This window comes from Xiphophorus maculatus, chromosome 19 (assembly GCF_002775205.1).
Source record: "Xiphophorus maculatus strain JP 163 A chromosome 19, X_maculatus-5.0-male, whole genome shotgun sequence".
Taxonomy (NCBI): domain Eukaryota; kingdom Metazoa; phylum Chordata; class Actinopteri; order Cyprinodontiformes; family Poeciliidae; genus Xiphophorus; species Xiphophorus maculatus.
Genome location: NC_036461.1, coordinates 6,433,848 through 6,459,956, shown reverse-complemented (window position 1 = coordinate 6,459,956; position 26,109 = coordinate 6,433,848). Strand labels below are relative to the sequence as shown.

Below are 26,109 nucleotides of genomic sequence, written 5' to 3'. Positions count from 1 at the left end.
AAAATTAAAAAATATCAGTAAAATTCAGTTACTGTGTGCAGCCTCGTGGTATAAATCAAAGTTTTTTAGTGTAAATGGGAATATTTATCAAAAACAAAATTTGTGTTTGTGAGGATATACTGTATATGATTTGCCATTAAGTAGCAGCCATATAGTTGCCTAAAAAATAAGCAATAATTTTTTTTAATTGTTTTTATTATGTAAAGTACCTTGAATTGTCTTACTGCTGAAATCTGCTATGCAAATAAACTTGAGTGATTGATAAACTTTACCCGAAACTTTAATGTAGGTAAATTGACCTTGAAGAAGAAAGAACTGATTAGGGATAAAATATTACACTGCAAAAAAACAAAATTTTATAAAGTATTTTTAATCTAGTTTCTAGTGCAAATATCTTAAAATACTTGAAATAAGACAAAACGTACTTACTAATAGCTTTTCAACGAGATTTAGGAGATTATTTTAAACCATTTAAAATAATGGTTTAAATTACTTTAAACCATTAAAATTAAATTCTTGGCCAGGATATTTTTGCTTTTTTTAATTGTACAAAGTTCCCTAAATGTCCTGTGAGTAAATATTTTCCCCCACTTCTCCATAACAACTGGAACTTTCAATATCTAGCAAGTTATTTTCGAAATGTACCATCTATTAAAAGAGTGCCCCTCAGATTACAGGTGTAACTCACCTGGGAGCGCGCCCTCTCCCTCATCTTGCGCTCGCGGCGGTCCTGGACGGTGGACAGGTAGTTCACAGCCGCATACTCCAACACAGAGAGGAACACAAAGACGAAGCTAACCCACAGGTAGATGTCCACGGCTTTAATGTAGGACACCCGCGGCATGGAGGCGTTGACCCCGGTGATGATGGTGGACATGGTCAGCACCGTGGTGATACCTGCACACACACACACACACACACACACACACACACACACACACACACACACACTTGCTCAGTCTGACCACCAAACCACAGCCGTGTCTTCCAAACAGACAGCATTCCCCAAGAAACTCCTCAAACAGTCGGCGTCTTGGTTCTGTCAGGTGTTTTTACCTAACGAGACTCGGGCCGGCACGGCCCGTCTGTCGATCCAGAATGAGACCCAGGACAGCATCACCATCAGAGTGGCGGGGAAATATGTCTGGAGGAGGAAGAAGAAGATGTGGCGCCGCAGCGTGAAGTTGATGTAGAGACGGTTGTACCAGCCTGCAGACACACAGCGAGGGGTCACAGGTCAGACCGGACCGTTTGTTCCCTGTTTTCACACGTGTGTTAACAACACACCGAGTTTGTTTTCAAAGATGCCAGAAGCTTTACTTTAAGAAGAAGAAGCTTTATCATCAGCATGACACGAAATGATCAAATATTCATCACAATCTCTCAGAACCTGTCTGCCCTGCTCTTCGCCGCTGACTGAAGAACTTTCTGTGTTTGTCAGATGAATGCAGATTTATCAGTTTATGTTGTTCAGATGTGATTTGAGACGTGTTTCATTTCCTGATGCGATAATCAGGACCGCTGGTTAATTAAAGGGTGACCTTTTATTGAACAGGTTAATAGCCACCTGACTGGTATAGTGTTTAGTAGGTAGTATTTGATATTGTTTTGTGTTTATGGGCTTCACAAAACATGTTCATCGCATTTCCTACAAAAAAATCATTCTTATTTAATCAGACTTTAGTCTGCTCAGTTCTGCCTATCTTGAGGGTCTTCTGTCTCTTTAAATCCAAATAAGCTGCTGCTGGCCACGCCCCCAAAACTCAACAATTACACTCACATAAAAATGGCTGAAAACAGATGTGCAATTATACAACCGAACATCTTTGAAAAGTAGAAGTGGAGCCTCCTGCACAACCAACAAGAACACAGAAAGTGGTTTTCTGGATAAAAAACCATTTGTCTTTTCCAGTAGCCATTGTACGGCAGTAAAACCTGTTGACCAAACGTCAGCTTGGGTGATTGTGTCAATTGTTGAATGTGACATAACATTTATATCTCATTTTCCAGACACCAAAACACATTAACGTAAAAAAAAGATCTGGGTGTGCTGTTTTTAGAAGTAGTTTAGACCAACATGGAAGGTGCAAAAAGTGAATTTAATCGACATTTTATCCACTTTGTTCTTAAACGGCAGTTTTTTATTCTGCAGGTTGGTTAAAGGAATGTTTTCTCCTGGGAATAAAACATGATTATTCAACTGCAACAAACATTTTCATTCATTTTTAACCCTCCTCTTATCTGCTTTACTGTCTGAACTGCAGAACCCGCTCTGTTGTGGGTTTCTGTCAGACTGGAATGAAAAAAAAAGCAGAGAGGTGAAGCTAAAATAACAACTTTAATAAATAAAGAGGCTGTTGGGTAGAAAACCAAACAGAAATTTTAAACTAAGACTCGGGAGTAAGGTGTAATGCTACAAACAGTATGATCCAACAGGGGGAAAAACAAGAATTAGCAGAACAACAGAGCTCAGGTCCAACAGGAAAGAAAACCAGAACAGAAAAGGCAACAGGATTCTGCTATATACTCTGAACTAGATTTTTATAGTTCAGTCCCTTTCACAGCAGGCAGTAAAAAATTATTACCTCCGGCTGTTCTAGTTTCAAGATTAAACATGCAGGCAGAATGTGATAAAAGTCATTTTCATGTGATTCCTCCCAGGACCGAGTTGCCGTGGCGATAATTAGATCCGTACCCGTGCTGCTGTAGAAGGCCAAACGGGACGTGGTGTGAAACTTCTGGATGAGGAACTGGGACAACGAGATCCTGTCGTCGGTGCTCAGAGACTCATCGCCGCTCTTCCAGTACAGCATCAGGTCCTCGTCCGTGTACGCGTCTGGAAAACGTCACAAAAAAAAATGTATCCCGTGCATTAGGCAGCGTTTATCTGCAGGAGTAAAACAGTGAAGATGAGACAGAAATTAAAAAGTAATTTAATGATTTTTGATTCCAGAAACATGGTGAGTTTTGTTTGCAAACAAGAGCTGCTGCATGTTCTTTGGAAAAACTGTTTATTCTCTGCAAAAACACAAAATTCTACCAAGTGTTTTTGGTCGAGTTTCTAGCGCTAATATCTTATTATTCTTGAAATAAGACAAACCAACTCAAAAAGTAACTTTTCAGGAAGATACAGGAGCTTGTTTTAAGTAAACAATTCCTTATTATTCATGAAAAAGTACTTCTTCTAATGCCAGATAAATTAACTTATAACATCAAAAAAATGTCATGTTACAAGTTAAATAATTTTCCAATGGAACTAGTAATTTTTTATCAATATTGAGGAATTATTTACTTAAAACAAGCCTCCAAATCTTGCTGAAAAGTTACTTTTTGAGTTGGTTTTCTTATTCCAATATTTGCACTAGAAACTAGACTGAAATAATTGGTAAGATTTTGTGTTTTTGAAGTGGATTTACTCCTGAAACGACATCTCCACTTTGCTTTGCGGATGATTTTGCTCCGTGTTTCAGGGCTGAATCCACCGAGACGTTGCTTTACATCACATTCACAAAGCAAACAGCACTAATTACACCCTGGTGCGAACATGTCAAATCATGTGAACAAATTATGAATAATTCACACTTCTTTTGCATCAGACTTCAGCTTTCTTCCTTTAAAAATATGATCATGACTTTCCGTCACAAACACGGCTGATAAATTCTAGTTATAGCACTCAAAGAAATCTGAAGCTTAGTTCAGTTTTTAGACTTTCTTGTCCATGAAGGACAATTTGCTGCAATTAAAACACAAATTAAAAAAACAGAAAACAACCTCATTAACAAAAATCTTTCACAACAAAAAAAAGTGGGGTCATTGGAGTCCTAAGCCGGTGAAATTTAACAGTCAAGATAAAAAGCATCAGATTCTGCTTTTCTACATAATTCATACAACATGCTGGTCAGGGGCACCACGTCTATTCCTCCAGAGATACTATTCTGCAACTTTTATATGCTTCTTCAACATGCCTCAATCAAATGAATATTTATTGGGGAAAAAAGGTTTTTTGGTTTCTCTCATGGACAAAATAATGTTCAGTGTTGGCTCTCTCAGCTTCAGTGTTTCCAAGACTGGCTGGACTACGAAGCAGCCATATTATTTTCATAATTAATTTGATTTCAGTGCTGGAAGTGAAGCAGAGTCTGCTTGATTACTCTACAGCCAAAACATTTGAATTGTGAATTTACAAAAAGGCCCCATGAAGGGCCCTAACAGGCAGTTCAGGCATGAATTTTCATCTATTTGTGTTTGAAATATTGTAAAAGACCAGAGTCATCAAGTAGATGGAACATAAAAATATTTGCTGAAAGTTGGTGGTTAAAAGTGTTTGCAATGCAGGCTTTACAAAACACAAGTTAGAGATCAGAAGGTGACTTCATCCACTGATTTTCAAACTTTTTTCTAGTCTTAATCATTTTCTGGTGTTTTGATTTGTAGGTAAGACAGAAGCACTCCCAGCTAATATTATCTATATTTTCTTTGAAGTTATCTCATTATATTTGGATTTTCTATGAACAGTGTTTATTTGAAGTGATTTTTATCTACCGATGACTCAGTCAAGGGTCTGCATCACCTTTGCAATCAGCAGCTAAGAGTTTGGTTTTAGAAATGCTGCTCTGAATAATATTCCTCTGGTCAGACGTTTGTGTCAGCCCAGAGTACTCTGGTGAATAAAATATTTAAAAAAATAATGTTTTAGTATTTTATTATGTTATTTCCTTATGGTTACATCAACACACCTGCTGTGTTTGTGGCTGAAATGTGATCTGATGCAAAAAATAGATGCAAACTGCTTCCTTCTACTAGTGTTTGAGTTTGCATGCATTTAATGCAACCAGTTCCTGAATCCAGTGTAGAAATAAAGCAACTGATAAAACAGAGGAGATTGTACTGCTATGGATATTTTCCATTCCTCAGGTTTTGATTTAAATGGTTCCTTATGCATCTTCTCATGCTTTTATCAGTTGGCTTTTGCAGATCTGGTTAAAGAGGGAGAAACCAAGCGAGCTTAAGTTTTTTCGGACTGAAAACTACAAAAATCCAGAGATTAAAGGAGCTAATGAAGCTGATAGTGAATCATCTGCCACCTGCTGAGCCGGATGTAACTTCAGCTGTCCGATCTTGAATGTCTCTGATGGTTCAAACTGTGCCTAACATGATGTGGAGACATGAGCGGAGCTCCGTGTGGTCAGATCCTCACAGTTCAGACTCTTAGAGACCCACTGAGATGTTAGGAAGAGCTTCAGTCTTCAGCGGCGCAGCCTGCAGGCCTGTGCATGCTACATGCTGCAGGTCCAGCAGAGGGGAGCTGATGGATCTCCAGCAGCTCGTCGCAGTGACAGTGATGTTCTCTGAAGCTTGTTTGTTAGTAATAAACATGCTCCTGCAGCCATCTTCTTCTTCTCTGCTCTGGAACTCATTAGGAATGTGAGAGTGTGGCTCCCGCTGTGAGCTGCTCTGAACTCCAGCTGCTGCAGACGCTCTGCGAATTTGGGCTTTTATCTCTGTTTCTGCTAATTTTACAGCTTTCCAACTTCTGTTGATGTTTTGAAGCTGCAAAGAGCTTAGACTGGGGGAGGGGAGAACACGGGTGGGGCGGGGGGATCCTCGGTGAAACGGGCCCTGGTGGCTGCTGGGAAAGTGTTTGATGTCTCAGAAATAAAGACATGAAACTCAGAAAGTTTGTGCCTCATGTTTAGTTTTCATGTGTGAAGGTACCAACCACCTTCCATCTTCTGGTAGCATGCGTCAGCCTAACTGCTGGAAATAAACACCGAGAGATGAAGACGGAGATTTTTAACTCATAGTAGTTCATTTAAAGATTTTTAAATTCATCATTTCAGTTCAGACGACATGAAAAGCTGCAAATCCACTTCGGTTTGACTTTGCAACACCACAGATCTGTCCTGATGGGGGATCAGAGGTTCCTCTTTAATTTTAGTTTTATAACTACAAAACTGTGTTAATGCACAGAAGCTGAAATGTGTAAACATTATTTCTCCAGCTAGATTTCAAGTTCAAAAGCATTATACATTATATAAAAATGTACAGCTAACACTAAAGGCAACATTTTAGATTGAATCCTATGTATCCATTTCTGCTCTTCTCAGTTTTATGAAATGTTCATTGAGAAATATTTTTTTCCAACAAATAACACAGAAAAAATTACAAAATACAAAGTTAATTGATTTTAGATTCCCAAGAAACAAACTCAGAGCTGTTCTCTAAAAATGTGTCCGATGGCCTAAGGCAGGAAACCCAGAAGGTTTTATAGTTTCAAAGGCAGTTATTATCCCTGAGGCCGACCATCAGAAAAATTACAAAAAAACATCTCTAAAAAATGTTTACACTAAATTTTCTATCATCTAGCAAATAGAGCTAATTTTGGTAACTCCAACTAAGCTAAAATAAGAAAAGTTCGGTCTGATTTAACTTCAGAATGTGAGAAAAAAAGCGTATGTCTGTGCCAGTTCTCGTTAACTAAGTTGTTGGCAAAACCATTATAAGGTTAGGGGGCAATTACATTTTTTTTTTACTCAAGGTAAGACTGGTTTAGTTTAGTTTTCATTCTTTAATAAATAAAATTTGCTGAAAAAATGTATTTGCTCAGATTCAGTTAGTCTGATTGAAAGAAAAAAGAAGCAAAACCAGTAAATCTGTAAATATTATTCCAGGTTATTGAAGGTGTTCACCTCTGGAGTGCAATGAGGGTGAAAGGTACACAGCTTCAGCGAACAAAGCTGTTGACTCACAGCATTGCTGAATTGTGCAATGACAATGTTTTGGCACATTTTCCTGACATTTTGAAACGCAGGCAGAAATGTCTATAAACAGATTTCCTCCTAATTGGAAGCCTGCAGAGAGTAACGCGGGTTCATCCGGCTCTTCTGTACACCGTGATGAGAGCGATGCCAGTACTGCTGAAACTTGTGGGCGTTGTGTTGGGTGATGGGCCCAGATCAAAATCCCCTAATGCTGGAGAAAACCCAGCGATGAATCCCTGAAGTCATAATCAGCGACGCGCCGAGAGGAAGGTGCTCGAGGTTTGAAAAGCAGCCAGGCAGCACGAAATATTAAACGGCAGACGGATCAAATCCAGCCAGGTTAAAACAATAAAACATTCATGAACATGAGGCATGCAGGGATTTGTGAATGCAGGTGCACCGGTAGTATTTTTATTGACTTTCACATTTTATTGATGAAGCAAACTTCAAGAAAGCTGAGCAAGACTTGGAAAATGTTATTTATGTATGTATTTAAACCCCAACTTACAAATAAATAATTTTATGACCTAAATTTCAAATCTCTGCCTGGATATTTTGGCTTATTTTAAATGTACACAGTTCTCTAAATGTCCTGTGAGTAAATATTTTCACCCATTTATCCATAACAACTGGAACTTTTAATATCTAGCAAGTTATTTTCGCAATTTATTATCTATTAAAAGAGTATTCTTCAGATTAATTTCACTCCCTGTTATTAGTGTGAAATTACCGTAATAACCCGATATCAGCTGGAAAGCGCAGCGTCTCCCCATTCAGCAACCGTTGGAATTTTTCAGATAGCGCAAAGTGTCGCGGCGTTACGGTGCTGCAAATGTGACTGGATTGTTGGCGCTGCGTTCGGTCTGAAAGGCTTAAATCATCAGTTTTCCTGTAATATTAGCTTGTTTCTCCTCCATTAGCACACCTGCAGCACACTGGAAATCTTGGAAATGAAGGACAGTAAACGCTATGCTGAGGAGTGTGTGAGCAGCGCACACACAAGCATGATTGGCAGTGCTAAGACTTTCCTCCTGGCTCTGATTGGTTGTTTTTGACTGAGAACTGTAATTCTGCAGAGACAGAGAGGAAGCAGAGGAGTTTTATAAACTTCCTGTTTGATATTATAACAGTTTTTTACAAATATGTAAAAATTAATTTTTCTAAAAGCTACCAACTGCACCTTTAAAGTAACACTTTATAAATTACACTTCCTCTTGTGTTCCTCTACTTTCACAAACAAACTTCCTTCACCTCTCTGTCATCTCAATCATTTCAGCTACAGGTGATAAATTCACAGCTTTTTATCTTTATTATTTATTATCTTAATAGATTAGACAATAAAAAAATGCTTCTAGCAATATTATTCAAAAACAAACCTCTGTTGTGCCAAAAGAGACTGACTCTGATTGTTATGAATGATATGAGGGTGAGTGAGTTAGAATAAATGCTGTCAATTTCTGTTGTTTTTAACGGAGAAAACTGCTTTGAAATGCAAATTGAAACAAATTAAATAGTATTCAAAGGTTCCACTTTTTCACCTGTTTGTTGTCAGAAGACCTTGTTGCTTTGGCTCCACGTCGAGTTTAGCAGAAAAGCACTTAATTGCGTTGTTGATAATGAAATGAAGGCCATTTTTCTCTCACTGTGTTCTGATAATTAAAGTCATGTTTCATCTTCAGAGTGACAGAACCGAACCCGTTTACTCACAGCTCTCCAGCTCCAGCGAGCAGGTCTGAGAGTCCAGAGGAAACCGGCTGAAGTCCATGTTACAGGCCGCCGTCACCGTCACTCTGCACAGACACAAACAGCAGCAGAAACTCAGGCAGGAGGCAAAATCTCAGAGAAACTTTAAATGCAGATGTAAACGTCAGAATATCCCCCAAAAAATCATATTTCTTTCAGAATATTTTGTCACATCATAACCACAAATTTCACTCACAATACTACTACACAGTATTTTTATAGGCAATAATTGTAGATAGTTTTTCTTTTAAAGCTCAAACAGACATGAACATTTTGTAAATCTTGTACTTGACCAATTCAGTTGCACATTCCTCTGGACTGGAGTTTTTTGTATAATTACAACTTTTTAGTATTTTACACTTTATTCTGTTGATGTTTGATATTTTTGTGAGACTATTTCTTATTATTGCCTGTCACTTTGCTGCTGTTGCACAAAATTCCCCCATTGAGGGACAATAAAGGACATTTCTATTCTTTTATAGTTTATCATGATTACAAAATATATTTTTGGAAGTTGTCTATGTTTCTTCAACTGAATTATTACTATTTTGCAGCTAATAGGCTACTAATAGGCATCCATTTTTCTCTATCATGTTTTTACTCTATTTAGAGGATTCCGATCTTCGGACTAAATTGATTACATTTTAGTGACATTATCAGTTAATTTTTGTTAACATATTAAGGCTTTAGGAGAAAAAAATGTTTTCTAACAGAGTGTATTAATTAAATGTTAATTAAATTATTTCTGTAAGTTGAATAATAAACACTGATAAGGGTGAGTGAATGTAAATTGAACATTATGTCTTCATCTCTCCTGCTCATCACTCATTGATCTCAGATTATCAGGAAACCAGATGTGAGAACAAGTCATGCATTTTGATGCTCATGTTGCTCCGTAGTGCAGAAAGTTCACCTGATTGAGCAAAACCAATGTGATTTTTGGATTCAGCACATCAAAATTACCCTAAAACAGTTGAAAAACCCCAGTGTTGTATGCAATAAACACAAAGATCAGTGATATTCCTGAAACAAGCAGTTCCAGCTGCAGCTCTCTACCGTCTTCAACATCTAGAGACTTAGATTTTTACCCATTCATTTTTGTAAAGCAGCTCAAACTCAGACGGAGAGTCTCTGTAAACACCAAATTTCAAGTCTTGAAACAGATTTTCAATAAAAATTTCTGTCCAGTATGTTTCTTGCTGATGCCGTTTGTTCAGTAATGTTCTGGAAATAATCTCTGAGGCCTTGCATTGAATTTTTAAAGGTATGAAAATAAACAGGACTGGATATCGATGCAGAAAATCATCTATTATTTAAATTTTTTTATGTTGAAAACTGTATAACTTCCAATCCTAAACAACTTTCACATAAAATCACAATAAACTGCACTAAATTGAAATGTCAAATGCACCGATATGAAGCAATGGCATAAAAAAATGTTTTATTTTTTAATTTATGTTACTTTTGAAGATCATTTAATGCATTCCTCTAATTGTCCCATAGGGGGCGCTTCCCCCCAGTCGCTCAAAATGCATCAGTTCCCGCTCAGCTGGAAACACGTTTAGTTAATAAAAGTCTCAGCAGCAGCATTTAAGCAGAGTAACAGTTAACGGAGCCCCGGACGGAGTCCTGCTGTTCGTTTCTCTGAAGTTAAATCCTGACAAGATGAAATTAATATTCAGCAGATTTCCACCGTGGACTGTAAACATACTCAGCTCATCGCTTTGCCACTTATTGATCTTTAACTCATCTGATTTCTGCTGCCTGTCGAAACTGGGACAGATTTCCCGTCACGCAGCGGGGCAGCTGGAGGCCCTGAACGGATCCGGAGCAGCGGAGAAACCGAACCCGAAGCGTCACCAGAGCTTCCCCTTCACACCTCAACGTTTTCCCCAGACGTCTGTCAAATTTCGCCCCTTCTTCACAGGTCGATAACCTGTGGATCCGTTCCCATAGCAACTGTTACGATGGCAACTGGGAAGCTGAATGCCGGCACTTTTCTCCTGCCGATCCGCAGGGCGCAGCGTTATTGTGAGCTATTGTGCGTGGAAACTTCTGCAGGTTTAATGCGCTCGGTAAATTGTTGAAGTGGATCTGTGCAGCGGGAAACTGCAGGAAAACCATCAACAGAACAACTCCAAACTGTAAACAGGTAGGTGGTTTTCTTCAATCTATGCGAACCAATTACCTCAAAAAAATATATAAACACAAAAACAAGTGATTATGGGGCGCGAGTTTGAAAAGTTACACATAAAAACTAGAAAATTTCGGAAGAAATTTAGACGGGGCCTGCCAAGGCGCGCCCGTGGGTCTGGGCCCGGCGTTGTCACGCTACAAATCGGCATCGACGCTAAAGAACGCCGCGACGTAATCAGTGGCACGCGGAGAATCGCAAGAACGTTAAGTGAGGCGGACGTGCACCATTCAGTATTATAAAGTAAGTATATCAGCTAAAATCAGCAGAAACGCTAATGTTAGCGTCATTGCTTTCATCAGCATGTGGGAAATCACTAGGATATTTTCTGTAATTGATTTACTCCATTCAGTATACTAAACATTGCTAAAAAGTAAAATAAATAGCTAATAGCTTATTGAAGCTAAAATGCTAACGCTAATTAACCTTGCATTGAACTGTTCACAAACAGTTCAATGCTCATAAACTGCAGGAAGGCAGTTCATTAGCATTTACCTACTGATCGTGACAAATAAAAAATTTCAATAACACACACACACAACATATTACAGTTTAAAAATATATATTGACCTTATGTTAAAGATTTCTACAAACTTTTTACAGGTAAAGTTTACAATGAACCAAAATTACAACATTTAAAGAATACCATAAATTTAAGAATCTAATGTCTCTGCAATAAAAAGAAATTGCTATCTTTTTTATTTTACATGTGTCCTGTCCGGCCGTGTGGCACTCAGGGTTGTTGCCTGAGTGTCAAGGTGAGGCCTGACAGATTTACTGTCACAAGTGAAACATTATGGCTTTGCCATGATGATCCACTTGTTATAAATGTGAAACCTTTATAACTATATACATACATGAAAACATATTTTAAATTAATCTAATGTAACATATTGCAGTCTCTATACAATAAATGAAACCATCTTAAATATATACATACATCAAAAACTATTTACAACTATAAAGAATAACAACAACAAAAAAGAATCGCTTCTCCAAAGCTTTTTGATTTTTCCCAACTTCTTCTTAGGCATCCAATCTGGTGTGACACATCACAGACTGTATTAAAAAAACAAAAAACAGACAAAAACCAAATTAATATATATGACATTTTTAAACATTTATGTGATTTATGAATGAATAAACTAAAAATTAAACTTTGTTTAAACTAAGGTTTAAGAATGATTAAGATAGATATAAACACCAATGTCACCTAAGAAAAAAGGGCATATATCCACTGGATTCCTCCTATCAAACTTACATATACAACATCATCAATTTCAAATTAAAATAAACAAAATTAGCTTTAATTTGTTATCTACCTATCTAAAGAAACAGGAACTCCATCTTCTCCTCAGATTGGGTGTGGGACCAAGTCTATGAGCTAGGCAAGGGTTGTCCTGCACTAAAAATAAACAAGTCATTCCATCAATAGACATCTATTATCAACAACAACAAAAATGTAACTGCTTTTAAGGTTGCTACAATTTAGATACATTTGCTAACTCTCATGCGCCAAACCTCCAGGTCTCGTTTCCTCTCTCTTCTTAGCAGCCTCCAAGGATTGTTTGTTTGGAACAACCTGCAAAAACAGACTAAAACTGGGAGAAAAGAGGTTAATTCCATCAAAACAACACAAATTCTCAGTATGTGGAGGGAGTCCAACAGGACAAAAGTGAGTTCAACTTTTGTCCTTCTAGTGAAGTAACCCCTAGGGGGCTGCAGCAGTAAAAAGTGCAGTATCATTGGGGAGAGATGAAACAAGGAGAGCTTTAATTGAATGACGCAAATTGTGAAGAATAAAAAAAGAGTTTTGCAAAAAATTAACTTACTCAAAGGGTAACAGTTACTCTAACTGCATTAGAAAAATGAGGAAAATGCTATGTGCCAGATTGAAGACCAATTTGAAATAATTTTTATTTCAAAATAGAACAGAATATACGTGTAGTAACTGATTTTTTAATCTACCGCTTCCTGGTCCAATATTTCCAGCAACTACTCTGACAGAGAACCGATAAGTGTTTCAAGATCAGCCACTTTCGTATTCCCAAACCTCAAACAAAGTTTCATGGGCACATACAAACCCTGGTTATGAAGCCTCCTTTCTACGGAACTAAATAAGTATTGAAAAGATTTGCAAACTGTACAAGAATATTTTTATTCCTACAACAAAATCCACAAGCTACACTATAATTCACAAATGTGTACAATGAATAAATATATATCAAACCCTCTGCAACAATGATAGAGAAAAACAACCCACACTGCTTTCTCATTGCTGGATATACAAAAAAACCCACAGTCACATAAAATGATGCAAGATCTTTACATGTTCTCCAAAAATAATATCCTGTCATGAATTCAGGATTAAGATTTACAGTGCTTACAAAGTAATCATACTCCTTGAACTGTTCCATATTGTTACATTACAACCACAAATATATTTCATCGGAATTTAATATAAAAGATCAAGAAAAATACCCCTTATGAATAGGAAAATTTCAAGGAACATAACTATTTTTGGAAGCCACTGTAGATGCAGTTTATACTGAAGCTAACACACAGTATATAGGATTGTGGTAGCTGTAGTAAGCCTGCAAGACACCTGATTGGATACAGTATTCTGGATTGGAGATGTAAATGTGATCAAGGAGGGTACGTTTTTCTGTGGTTGCATCAGAGATGAGTTGCATAAAGCCTTTTGCTCTAAACAACTCATTCATGGCTTTTTTCCCAGGAGGAATAAGGTCCTCATTGAAGTCTCCCAATATGACAACGGGCCGAATATCCATTGAATTCAGGCCATCCAAGAGGTTCTGCAGATTTCTTAAAAATGTTCCAAGATCATAACTTGGTGGCCTGTAAACTGTCGCAATCAGTGCTCTGATTGGGGTTTCCACTTTCACAACGTTGAATTCAATATCTGTAACCTGGTTGAAGAATCTACGTTCCTGCGGTTGGAGAAGACTCCGGCAGTAAGTCGCTACTCCCCCACCCTCTTTGGTAGCAATGTCGACTCTGTTTGAGTAGGAGACATGTCTGTTCCGTGAAAAGAAAGAATAGCCCTCCATTTGGCAAGAAGCTGGAACAGAAGATCCAAATAAATGAGTCTCCGTTAGGCATAAGACATCTGCCAGCATAAGTTCATGATGTTGTTTCATGTCCTCAGAGTGACAGACAAGACCTTCGACATTGTGGTGGACAATTGTTAATGTTGCACCTTGATGACCAGACTGAAAATGCAAGAGTGGTCTGATATGCAAAAACGATGCTGATCTCATTGATTCCATAGCTGCTCTGATGTTTTTGTCAGCGTAGATCTTACTTTCATCAAAATCAATGATTTTAAGTCCTTCCAGGGAAGTTGTGCGACTGAGTGCCACATATGCCATTCCCGGTTCAAAAATACGCTTCAAAGAAATAACCGCAGACTTCATGGTCATCCCTTGGACTTTGTGTGCTGTACACCCAAAGGCTAACCTGATTGGAAATTGCCGTCGTACCACTCCCTTTACGCTACTCTGTTCCTCAAATCTCTCAATGTAAACAAAGCTGTCTGGTTTACCCTGAATCTTTTTTGTGTGTCCAGCGAGGGGATTGTCCAGTTTGAGTCCAATTAACTTTACACTATTCTTTCCATCTTTCGTACTGGTGACAATATCCGCAATGGTCCCAAATGTTCCATTAACAAGACCATCCTCTACATCCAAGTTTCTTATAATCATTACCCTAAAACCCAAACCAGCCTGTATGTTGTTAGACAAGTCTCGTTTGTTGCCCGCTATGCAACAGCCCAGATTAATCATGTTTCCTGTCTTTGTAACCCTTTTGTAGTCCTCTGCCTCGATATCAACTGTTACTACACCTAAAGAGGTCACAACTGCTGCATTATGGGTGTCCACCTGTTTGTTTGTTGCAAAAATGTGCAGAACATCCATTGGACACTCTTTTGAGTCAGTAACAGCTTGGATCAAAAGAGTCTTGTCATCCTTACTAAGTGAATCGGCTTTACCTTTAACTCGAATCCTGTTCAGGAGCTCTGCAAACGTTCGGTCATCTTTCTGCCGCATGATTTCTGTCAGGCTGATCATCTGGAAATTCTCATTCCAGATATCAAGCACGCCATCCTCGGCGACACAAAGCGGTTTTGATCGTCCAAGAGGAGGAAGTTGGAAGAAATCCCCCACAGCCAAAACAGAGACCCCACCCATGAACCTGTTGTTCCCCTTGATTTGTTGAAATCTCCAGTGAACATATGCAAGTAGGTCTTTGGAGACCATGGAGATTTCATCGATGATTAAGATTTCTACATTAGAAAGAACTGCCCTCACTTCATCCAATGAATTTCCAAGTCCCTTGTATGGTGGTTTTAAACTTTTGGGTAGCTTCAAGATGGAATGTAAAGTCTTCCCTGATATGTTGTACGCTGCAGTACCAGTAAAAGCTGTGAGGAGCACAGTGGGCTTGGACATGTCACCAATATCGAGAATTCTCGGAAGCTGGCGCAAGAGCTTGGTTGCCTCCTGATAAACACATTTGATGACATGAGATTTACCACATCCGGCTCCTCCCGTCAAGAAATAAAAGAATGGTTCTGGTTTCTCACCCCAGACGCGCTTCAGACACCAATCGCGAATGGCGTAAAACACGGACGCTTGAGTCTCATTTAAACTCCTGTACATTTGTCTGATGAAATCAGGGCTCAGTTTAGGAGCTTCAATTTTTGGCATGTCTACAGTGCTGACATCAATTTCATAATCTGGAATAGGGTCTTGCTCTTCATCTTCTTGCAATGGTGGTCGCTCAGCAGCGCATTCTAAACTGTCTACCTCAACCTCTGGTGCAAAAGTGTTCCACGCATTACGAACCGGTCCTTGCTTATTCAGATCTTCCATAATCTTATCAATTTTCTTACCTTGCCCTTCATACCTTTTGCAATTGAAATCCACATACTGTTTAACCCGATATCTACCACGAAAACCGTTGTTGTAAAAGGCTTCGTAGGTTGTGCATTCCTCATTTTTTAGGTCCTCATCTCGTCTATGAGGAAAATACAACTTCAGAAGCCGTCTGTAAAACTTTTCGGGTGTTTTTTTCTCAGAGAAACGAGTAAATCTAATAACTGCAGGTTTGCCGATAGTTCTTTTCTGGATGTATCCTGCATCATTAAGGAGGGCAATTGCATTTGGCCCTTCAATTTGCCTACCATATAGAACCCGGTATTCTGATGCAAATTCTGCCAGGCACATGTGTTCGAATTCTAATGTGTCTGGTCTGTTGAGATATTTTTCCGGCAATCCTTTCATCCACACATTCTCTTCATCTGGGGACATGTTTACGAGTTTACTCATCGGAAGACTCATTTTTATACCGTCTTCATCTGTTTGAAGAAAAAGGACACTACGAGAGGACTTTTTGAGAGGTAGGCTACAAGTGCGCGCAACGGATTCTTGAGCACTAACCTCTCTCTGTTTTGAATAAGCCTGCATGATCTTCTTCATCTCATCGCGTTGGCTAACATTGGCCGTCTTTAAATCATCAACAACAGACTTGAGGAACTGCGCCATTTCATGCTCTGGCTTGGCTATGTAGGACATCATGTACTCAATGCAGGTGTACTCATCAAGCACATACTGAATGTCCATGTTAGCATTCCATGCACGAAGGAGATCGGGGTTGTACCCATTGACCCAGCTATCTTTAGGATCCCGTTTCATCATTACCACCATTCCAGAAGTGAGAGCATCAACATGGCCATTGTACTCTATTTTAGTCATATTACAAGCCTGGAGTAACTCTGACAAATCCCTGAAAGATGATTTGTCATCTTTCAGTAAATCTCTAACTGTTTTCAGTTTCTTCTTAGCCTCTCTTTGTAGGTTTGAGACAAATGGTGATCTCGATTTTTTGGACTTTCTCCTACCTTTTGGCTTACTTTGCTTTGGTGTTTCATCATCAATTTCCAAATCAAAGTCAATTACTGGGACGGTGATTCTGGTGCGGTCCATTGCTAGTTTGGGGAATCCAAATCTGCATTCAACATTACCTTTTTTGCATGATTTTGAGTGCTTTTTGCTGTGCATTTGAACCTCTGTGACTATTTTGTGAAGCTCTGGATCTCTGGTTTCATCAGGCAACTGACAGGATATGTGACGATCGATGAACTTTATGACTTCACCGCAACATGAGGGGTCTTCCATTTCAGGTGCATCCTTAATCCATATCACAGCATGTATGTGTGGTGAACCCCTTGCCTGAAATTCTACACGATAAAAGTAATCGTCCACTGCTCCAAGGGGCTGTGCAGGGGAAAGAATGAGGTCTCTAAACAGTGCATCCACTCTCTTTTCAAACATGCGCATGACGGTTACAGGGTTGCTTCTAAGAATGTCACATTTTGCATTCCAGTCAAGCTCAGAAAAATCTACCTGCTCGCCATGTTGACCTTTGATGGCCTCAATGACTTCTGGCCATCTCATTTCAGCAGCAGAGAACGTGCAAAAGAAAGTGGGCTTTCCAAGTTGCCTCACCATGGCGTGCAAATCACGTAACCCTTTCTCCCAATAAGCTGGAGTTCCTCTTAAGGGTTGCATGAAACGGGTAGCCTCTTTATTCTGGATAAGTTTTTGCAACTCCTCTTTATCCTGCAGCATTTTGCTGGAAATATTTTTCCCATCTTTGGTGCTTGGTTTCCCTTTTCTTCTCTGAATGGACATACTACTATTGGCAATATGAGTTTCCGTGACAAACTGAGCAAAGAAAAGGTAACTCTGGTCTTTGGCAAACCGAGTATCTATTGAGAAAAGTCGTACATTGAAATACATACTCGGTGAAAGTGCAACACGGCGGGCTTCATCTAATGTGTTTATTCCAGTTGGGAAATGTACGGGATAAGCATTTGCTTCAAGTCTTGGAACACTGAAGAAGGAGATGGGCTTGTTCCCCTGAGCCGGCGCAATGCTGAAAATCCCTTCTCCATATGACAATACTTCCTGTGCTATGTCAGGAGGCTGCATGCAGGTGTCCAAGATCAGACCAGGTCGAAGTGCCTGATGCTCTATCCCTATGTGGTCAGGTTGCTGGTCTGCTTCTATATCCATTTCAGTCTCCGCTGCTTCTGTTTCCAAGTCCTCAACTGGCTGATCCTCTTGGAAATCTTCAAATGTTGCACTTTCATTTATACTTACTTCTTTGTAATCCGGATGACTCTCTTTAAGCTTGGTCAGTGCAGCTAAGACATTTTTCATGTTTACTGTGTAAAAGTATTGGTATCCTTTATACTTGGTTTTTCTCTTCAGCTTCACCTGTAAAAGCTGGGCTTCCTCACGGGGCCTCGGAAGACTGTTTACGACTGTTTCCATTTCAGAAGGAACACAGACAACCGCTCCATGTATTGCCCTTTGCTGTCCTTTGGGCAAGGAAACAATTTTTGCAAAAGGTAGAATTTTTGCAATTAATTGCCGTTCAAGTACATTCAATTCCGCAAGCTCTGGTGGAACAGAAGCTAGGTGAAGGTTATTAACAGCAGCAATAGATGGCATCTTTCCTCTGGTTAGATGGCTGTCACATGTGTAGCAGATCCACTCCCCCATCCTTTCTTCGGGTACAGAACATGGGGTTGAGCATGCAGATCCACACACATGAACATATGTACCGGTTAGACAATCAGCTACTACACGCATATTCTTGGTATATTTATCTCGTTTACAGCGCTTTACTTGATTGGGGAAAAGAGCTCTGTGACACACGGTGCAAACATATGTGGGTCCGTTTTTAATGTTCTTATAAAAGTTTTGTATTGCAGCTTTCATTTCCTCAGTTATCAGAGAGCTTGGAGTTTCAAGGTGGAAGCTTACGTTTCTTTTATACTTCCTTGTGATTCGCAAAGCATGCTGCAGTGTTAAATTTTGGGAATGTGCTTCTCTTGATAGTCTGCCTCTTCTGTTGGCAGCACATTTTTCTTTATGTTTTGCTCGATAAGCAGGCTCACTATGATACTTCGCCTTCATATATTCACGCATTGTTTTTTTGTGTTTGCTTCTGAAGACCGGATCGTTTCTGAATCGATTTCTGATATTTGATTTTTGTCTGCTTCTAAAGGCCGGATCATCTCTGAATCGATTCCTGATGTATGCTTTTTGTCTGCTTCTAAAGGCCGGATCATCTCTGAATCGATTCCTGATGTATGCTTTTTGTCTGCTTCTAAAGGCCGGATCATCTCTGAATCGATTCCTGATGTTTGATTTTTTTCTGCTTCTAAAGGCCGGATCCTCTCTGAATCGTTTCTTCATATACTCAGCCATCTTGGCTTTATGACTGTCTCTGAAGCTACGGACAAAATCGAATCTGTCCTTAATGTAATTTATTCGTCTCTTCCGGAAAAATGCATCTGTTCTATATCTGTTATTTAACTGATCCTTCCTCTCTACTTTATGAAGAATATAGTTTTCTTTTAAGGCCTGTAGCTTTTTGGTCCTAAATGTTGGAGATGTCAGATATCTTTCTTTTTCAGATGAACTTTGTTTCATTTTACTTCCTACATTCTGTCTCTGTTGTGTTTTGATCCTGTTTTTAATTTTTCTTCTATCGGTTTTTGGCACTTTTGACAAATTTGTAATGGTTGGAGGTCTCTCCTCTAATACGTTTGCAACTTCCCTAAGCCAAGGAGGCATTTCCTCATCAGACGGACTCTCTGATTTCAAAGCAGTTGGACTTACCTGTGTTGCTACAGGTGAAATGTTGTCAAAAGTCAAGTTCTGAGAATGATCTTCATTTTCCCTGTCAAAACCTACTGGCACAAACTCATAGGTGGCATTGGGGCCGCGATTTCGAAAGAGCTTCAATAGATGGCTGACCAAGTCAGACAGGTTGCAGAAAGTCATCATTACTGCAGTTCCACTGGGGTGGGGCAGGCCTGCTGAATTTCTTGAGTGGGAATCAAAAACTCCAAACCGACCGCTTCTGTCCCTGAAAACTGCAATGCACTCTGGAGTCACCAAAAGGAAAGCATGGGTTACATTTTCCGACAGACATTCCAGTTGCAGGGCAAGATGCAAACCCAATTGTCGAGATCCTTGAGTGCTCCTGCTACGAGCAAAAACATGACCTACCCTTAAACCAGTTGTGTGTACTGCATAGATGTTCCTATCGGTCAGTACATGGTCAGGCATCTGTTCAAACGTCAAGTGATTGTCACGAAATGTTCCATCACTGATCAGTTGCTGTTTAACGCCGGCATAAAGTTGGTCTCCTTTTTCAATCACTCTATCAAGCATCACTGTGTCAAACTGCAACCCCTCATTGTGGTAAGCTAAAAATGTGAGTGCCATGCATGTGCACTGGTGATTACGGGAAAATGCAGCATACCTCTTGTCGGCCTGGGAATGTGTAGCACTTACCAACAGGACAGGTGGACTGCTGATCCTGACTTCTAGTGCAGAAGCCTGTAACATAAAAAAATTTTAAAAGTCAGTATTTATACAAATATTCACCTTATCACTATCTACCACCAATTAGGCCTGTTGTAAACACATATTTTGTAATTGAGTAATCAATTATTCTGTTGTTAAATAGATTAATTGATATAAAATGTTGATAAATTAACCTAATGGCAAATACTGTCATTACACTAGTATTGGGTGGGATTTCAATATAAATCCATATGTTCATATTTGTGCATCTCAAATTTACTTTTCTGTAATTCAGAAATTAATCTTTAACAATATTAGCGCACTTTTTTAGCAAACCTGGAAAACCAAAAAAATTTGATATTATATTCAATTTTATAAAAATAAAAAATGCACAAATAATAAAGCAGCACCTCTACAAAGTCAAAAGCTGTGAAATACAAATTTCTTAAATATGTAAACTCACTTTGCACAGCCATATGTGCTCATGTGAGTGACATAATCTTTGGCACCCTTCTCATGAACAGAACCAAGTACGCCAACTTTCTCCACAACACGTTGCACTGCTCCACCCATTTGTTGTGACTGAGATGATAGGAAACAGTTACCTTGCAGCTCCCATCCCAAAAATGTTCCTCCTGTGGCACGGAAGAGGACTCGTCCTGGACGTTCATCGGGGGTACAGGACTCTGTGCCTGGCGACGAGCTTTGCTGTTGGTCTCTCTCGGCGCTCCCTCCATCTATAAATCAACAGAAGATATCATTTTTTGTGCAAAGTCAACATGTACTGTACATTTCACTATCTTAAAGTCTGATATATTTTCTGAAACGGTGTCACACCTGCTGCTCCACTGGATTCAGCTTGGAGGGGTAGGAAATTGGACGACGCCTGACAGTCGCCTTCTAATTAAAAAAATAGAAGAAATTATATAATTGTTAAAACAAACTTTTGCACATCAAATTCAAATCATTATATTTGTTAACATTAAATAAAATACCTTTTTCCCCTTTGGAGAACATGTAGGTAGCGGAGTTTCAAGGCCAGACGCAGGAACGATCCGGTCCATCTCCTCCAGCAACGCTGGGCTGAAGCACACAGGATTGGGGGGGATGGAAGAATCCAGCAGGTCTCCCTGTAAAATCAACTTCCATTTACTTTATAATCTGCACTTTAAAGAAAAGTTCAAATGTACAATCAGGGAGGCGGACACAAAATAAACATGTTAAAAAGTGAAATACACACATTGAAATATACAGTTGCAAAATTTTCATTAAATCAAATAAGCATGTATCCAGTACCTTCCGACCACCACCAACCACAGTCCAGGCGAAGGACTCCGAACGACGCGGAGCAGCCTCCTCGCTAACCACAACCATCCGGGGCAGGGGACGTCTCACCGGGGGGGGGGAAGCCGTCCCAGGAGGGGGATCAGCCAACATCACAGGAGCAGGAGATTTCGATGCACTTAACTCAAGTTGCGAGCAGACCGCCGCCTCAAGCAACTGAGCAAGGACCTCCATCCCAGGATGGTCGCTCAAGTGAACCTGCAGTTATAAACACATTTTATAAAATGCAGTATGCCTCAATAAAATGTTTACAATAGAATTATAAAAATCAATTCAACTTACGCCATCCCTGCTCCACAATGCCAGGCAGCTCAACGGGAAGTGTTCAGTGACAGGCAAGTACCGAACACCTATACGGAAAAGAAAGAAAATTTCATTCTAATTTTTAGTCACACTAACGATGTTCTAATTTGAGATATAGTAGATACGAAAGGAAAAATAAATAATTTTTTCATAGATCTGAACCCTGAAAACTATAAAATGTAAATTTGCTGAAGTTTTAGTCTAAACACAAATTGTGTGTGTCACTTACTTCTCTGACCAGCCACACGTTGAAACTCCTGCCGCAGCAGCTGTTGCACACTGACCTCCACGCAAAGGCGCGGTGGAAAGTCCACAACGACCACCTTTAAATTTCAAACCAAATAAAGGAACAAAATTAATATACGCCACGTTTTCTGATATATTTGATCATGGATAAATGCAGTGGATGTTATACTTACATTAGCAGAGAGGTTGCAGACGGTACTCAACAAAGCGTCAAACGCTGCTCCGGCCTCCACGACAGTCCTGCTGGCGGTTAAGTTGTTACTTGGGGCCAGAAGACAGATCACCTCGGGGGGCCGAGGCAGAACTGCATCCAGCACCTCAAGCCGCAACTCTTCCGCAGAGGCACCGGGGGATGCAAGCACCCCTAAGGAGAAGTCGCCCTTTGGCATGGTAGAATACCCATCCACAAAAGCACGCAGATGGGAATCACCAACCAAAAGAGCAAACTGAAAAATAAAAACAAACATTAAAGTTCGCTTATAGAATTTTTTCATGCAAACCAATATTTATATACGAGTTAAAAAAAAATAAAAAAATACCTTCTTCTCCAGAGCCCCGGCAGTAGGCAGAACCAACTTGCAGCTCCGTCTGGTCACCCGGGAGGCTGGCCACGTCTCCACCCGATGGCGACGCCCCGTCCCACGGCCTGTTTAGAAACGTTTAGTTATCAAGATTAGGCTTTTATGCAGGTGAAAATGTAAGAACAAAACAACAAAGATTTTATCTACATACGTAACCCAGGAGAGGTCGGTGGCACACGGGGCTCCTCCTGACGCACCACGGGAGGCGACATCTGCAAAAGAGTTATTTAAAAAATGTATAGATTAACTACAAACATAACTTGTTTTGGTTATTCTAAATAAATGATCCTGAACTTTTTATGAACATACTTGGTCGTGCAGTTCACCCTCCAGCAGTCGGGACATCTAAAGAGATAAGTAAAATTAGTAAAGAAAATAATTGTTATCATCCAACAGTAAGTTACTAAAATTTAAAATGACAGACATACCTTCTTTGGCGGAGACCGAGTTGGGTTCCAAGCGCTGGGTGCGAGCGGTGGTGTCCCAGGCTGTAAACACAGAAACTATTATAATCATGCCTAAAGTCTAAACTACATTAAGAACTACAGTTAGACAAAAACAATTACTTCAATGTGTAATTGTTATACCTTTGCGTCGACCGGCACAATCTCCAGCTTTCTCCATCTCACCTTGGCAGCCTCGGAGCGTCGTCCTCTACGTGGCATCCTGTAACAGCAGAATGAAAAAAGAAGACACCTGGGGGGGCGGAAAGCTGGTTATTCAAACAATATTATATGTGTTTGTGAATGCTTTTAACTCAATGTTACTATGTGCTTTTCTTAATATCTAGATAAAATATATCTCTATAGGATCAACAGGTATCAGTATAAGTGAATTAATTAGATGGTGTGATGATGCAGAGGTCAGATTCGTAGCAGGCAGCAGTGGAAAACTTCCAAATCACAAAGTCTCGCAGAAGAGAGAAGCTGTAAATACAAGCAAAATAAATTTCAATTAAAAAACAACCGTAAAAATATATCTATGTTAAAAATAGGTGAATATTTATTTTCTTAAATACAAGAATAAAGTTAAAACTGTTCTAAGGTTTCTAAACAAGGACAATATATTTTTCACAACTGGTGCAAACATAAGTACACTTTACAACTTGGTTAAAAATATACTTTAAAAAAACAGAGATGTTACATGTGAAGATACGAACAAAATTACGAGACTTAAAAACACTGCAGCACTTAATTAGCTTCCTGTGGGTCTAAAACATTTATCTTCTTTCCAGCAAATTTCTAGCTCCCATGATGCTTTGTGTGATTTATAGGCGTTACTTCCGCGCACATGTGTTTACATGTTAACAACTTGCTAACTGGCTTTCTTCAGAGTGTTACACTAGAAAATATGTGGGAGTTATTAGTGTTACACTACAAAATATGTGGGAGCTATCACAGCTTAAACGTGGCAATATGTGGAAATACTGTTTTACCACTGTACCACAAGCTGTTTTATTGGGGGAGGGATGGCAACTTGAAGAAATGGCGGCAAATAACCTGAGCTAGCATAGTTAGCTACTTTACTGACTCAGTTTCTGCGGCTGCGGGTTTTCTTCAGGTGGCTTTTTGTCCATACAATCACACTAGTACACATAAAGCATTTTGTGTTCTCTTTTCAAGTTCAGATTTCTTTAGCCGAAATCTCTTTGCTTCCTTGTCTTTCGTTAGGCGATGAAATACGTTCATGTTTGGTTCGGTTCAGTTCTACTCTAGTGGGCAGACTGTACCGCAGCTGCTGTGCTACAGATATTTCTCCGCTGATTTTCAGTAAAACTCTACAACGGAGAACCTGGAGGTTCTGGTTCGGATGAACAAAATAAACCCAGATATTTTATGTTTTATTATTTGAAATTATTGATAGGCCAAACATAATGAAAAAAACTCAGATCATGAAGTTATTTTATGTAATTCAAACAAAAATTATAATTTACATCATACCAAGCTAATATTATGTAGTTCTGCTGTTTTTCACTGTCGGCACAAGACGGCAGCTGAGAGTATCTGTATCCGAAGCAACTGAGTCAGTGAAGTAGCTTAATATGCTAGTTCCGGTTATTTGTGACAATTTCTGCAAGTCACAATAGCTCTAGGTTGAGGTAAAACAAAATTGCCTTATTTCAGCTGATCAGATTGATGTTAACAGAGATTTTATAGCCTAACAGGTTTCACGAAAGCCAGTTAGCAAAGTGCTAACATGTGAACAAATTGCGGTTCCATCAAGCTAGCAGCTACGCTATCAGAGCCACAACAAAATATCCCACAGCAGTCAAACTTTTAAAATCGATCACATTTCTTAAAGAACACATTACATTTAACAACTGTAAGCAGTTCTAATAATATAGTAATGAAATTAAATAGTATATTTTATGGACAGAACACAAACACTTCTTACCTTAACCAAGGAGAGTCGGAAGCAGAAAGCTCTTCTTCTTCTTTTTGTTTTTAATGGCGGTTGGCAAGCAACTTAATGGTGTGCATTACCGCCACCTACTGGTATGGAGTGTGGATCAGGGCGTGCATTACCGCCACCTACTGGTATGGAGTGTGGATCAGGGCGCAACTTAAAAAAAAAAAAAAAAAACCCAAAATATCTGGAATTTTTAACTGTAACTTATTCTTTAGAAGCCTATTATTATTATGCTTCATTTTAAAGTTCCAAACTAATTCCATGTGTAACAGTTACTCAGTTAACCGCTCCCCAATCTAAAGTCTTACATATAATCCTGTTACCTTCCAAAATGTAATAACCGCTTTATTTATTTTGTGTTTAATTAATATCTTATTAAGTTTAAATGTCTCTATATCATGTTTCCTTTGATGTTGCTCTTAATAATTCATTATATTTTTTCCAGACTTACAATACTTTATTTCCATAATTCTACTTTGTTTTAAGGACACCTTAGGTAAATGATCTTCCATTTCATTTCCTGCTATATCTTTATGAGCTGGTATCCACATAAACCTAATCTCTATTTTAGAGATGCTGGGTTAGACAATTCTCTTTTTGAGCCAGCTGGGGGAGACAATTCTCCGTTTTAGCCAGTAGGGTATTAGGGTGTAGGATTTGTACCATTGACTTATAATGGGTTTTTTTCCGTAGTTTTTTGCGAATTATGTCGCCATGTTAATCCCGAATCCCACCAAAAGTAATAGCTGGAATGGCGTGAATTTTCTGCACGTTTTGATACCTCTTTTGTAGGTGTGCACGCAGCGGTATGAGCCGCATTAACGGTTACGGATGAAAAATAAAGAATAACTAGAAAATTTCGGAAGAAATTTAGCCGGGGCCTGCCAAGGCGCGCCCGTGGGGTTTTGGGCCCGGCGTCGTCACGCCACAAGTCGGCGTCGACGCCAAAGAACGCCGCGACGTGACCAGTGGCACGCGGAGAACCGCAAGAACGTTAAGCGAGGCGGACATGCACCATTCGGTACGATTTAAAATTTTCTCAAGGCTTTTATTTTGGAAGTTTTGTTAAACTTCATTTCAAAGGGCCAAACTAATCCCATGCGTAATAGTCCTTGGGT

At 39.3% G+C, this 26,109-nt stretch overlaps 2 protein-coding genes across 4 annotated transcripts in view; both read right to left on the bottom strand.

Moving 5' to 3' along the window:
- The window catches only part of LOC102229447 (gamma-aminobutyric acid receptor subunit rho-2-like), a 77,486-nt gene that overhangs the window by 2,144 nt on the left and 49,233 nt on the right, over window positions 1–26,109 (bottom strand). Inside the window, exons 5-8 of the mRNA XM_023352468.1 lie at window positions 8,469–8,551; window positions 2,696–2,836; window positions 1,057–1,209; window positions 689–897 (exon numbers count right to left, since the gene is read on the bottom strand). Coding sequence (XP_023208236.1) covers window positions 689–897; window positions 1,057–1,209; window positions 2,696–2,836; window positions 8,469–8,551 — 586 coding nt within the window. The remainder of the gene's footprint in view (window positions 1–688; window positions 898–1,056; window positions 1,210–2,695; window positions 2,837–8,468; window positions 8,552–26,109) is intronic.
- LOC111612183 lies at window positions 11,335–24,244 on the bottom strand. Of its 3 annotated transcripts, none has more exons than XM_023352465.1 (15): window positions 23,170–24,244; window positions 23,011–23,070; window positions 22,892–22,927; window positions 22,734–22,794; window positions 22,541–22,647; window positions 22,175–22,447; window positions 21,985–22,078; window positions 21,735–21,802; window positions 21,405–21,650; window positions 21,104–21,238; window positions 20,946–21,008; window positions 20,714–20,845; window positions 12,195–20,141; window positions 12,021–12,103; window positions 11,335–11,757 (listed from the first exon to the last, which is right to left on the bottom strand). In XM_023352465.1, the coding sequence occupies exons 1-13, from the start codon at window positions 23,245–23,247 to the stop codon at window positions 13,242–13,244; spliced, it is 8,253 nt and encodes a 2,750-aa protein (XP_023208233.1). In that variant the 5' UTR covers window positions 23,248–24,244; the 3' UTR covers window positions 11,335–11,757; window positions 12,021–12,103; window positions 12,195–13,241. The 3 variants fall into 3 exon arrangements, with proteins under 3 accessions (XP_023208233.1, XP_023208235.1, XP_023208234.1); XM_023352467.1 differs by having other exon boundaries at window positions 11,335–11,737; XM_023352466.1 differs by having other exon boundaries at window positions 12,220–20,141.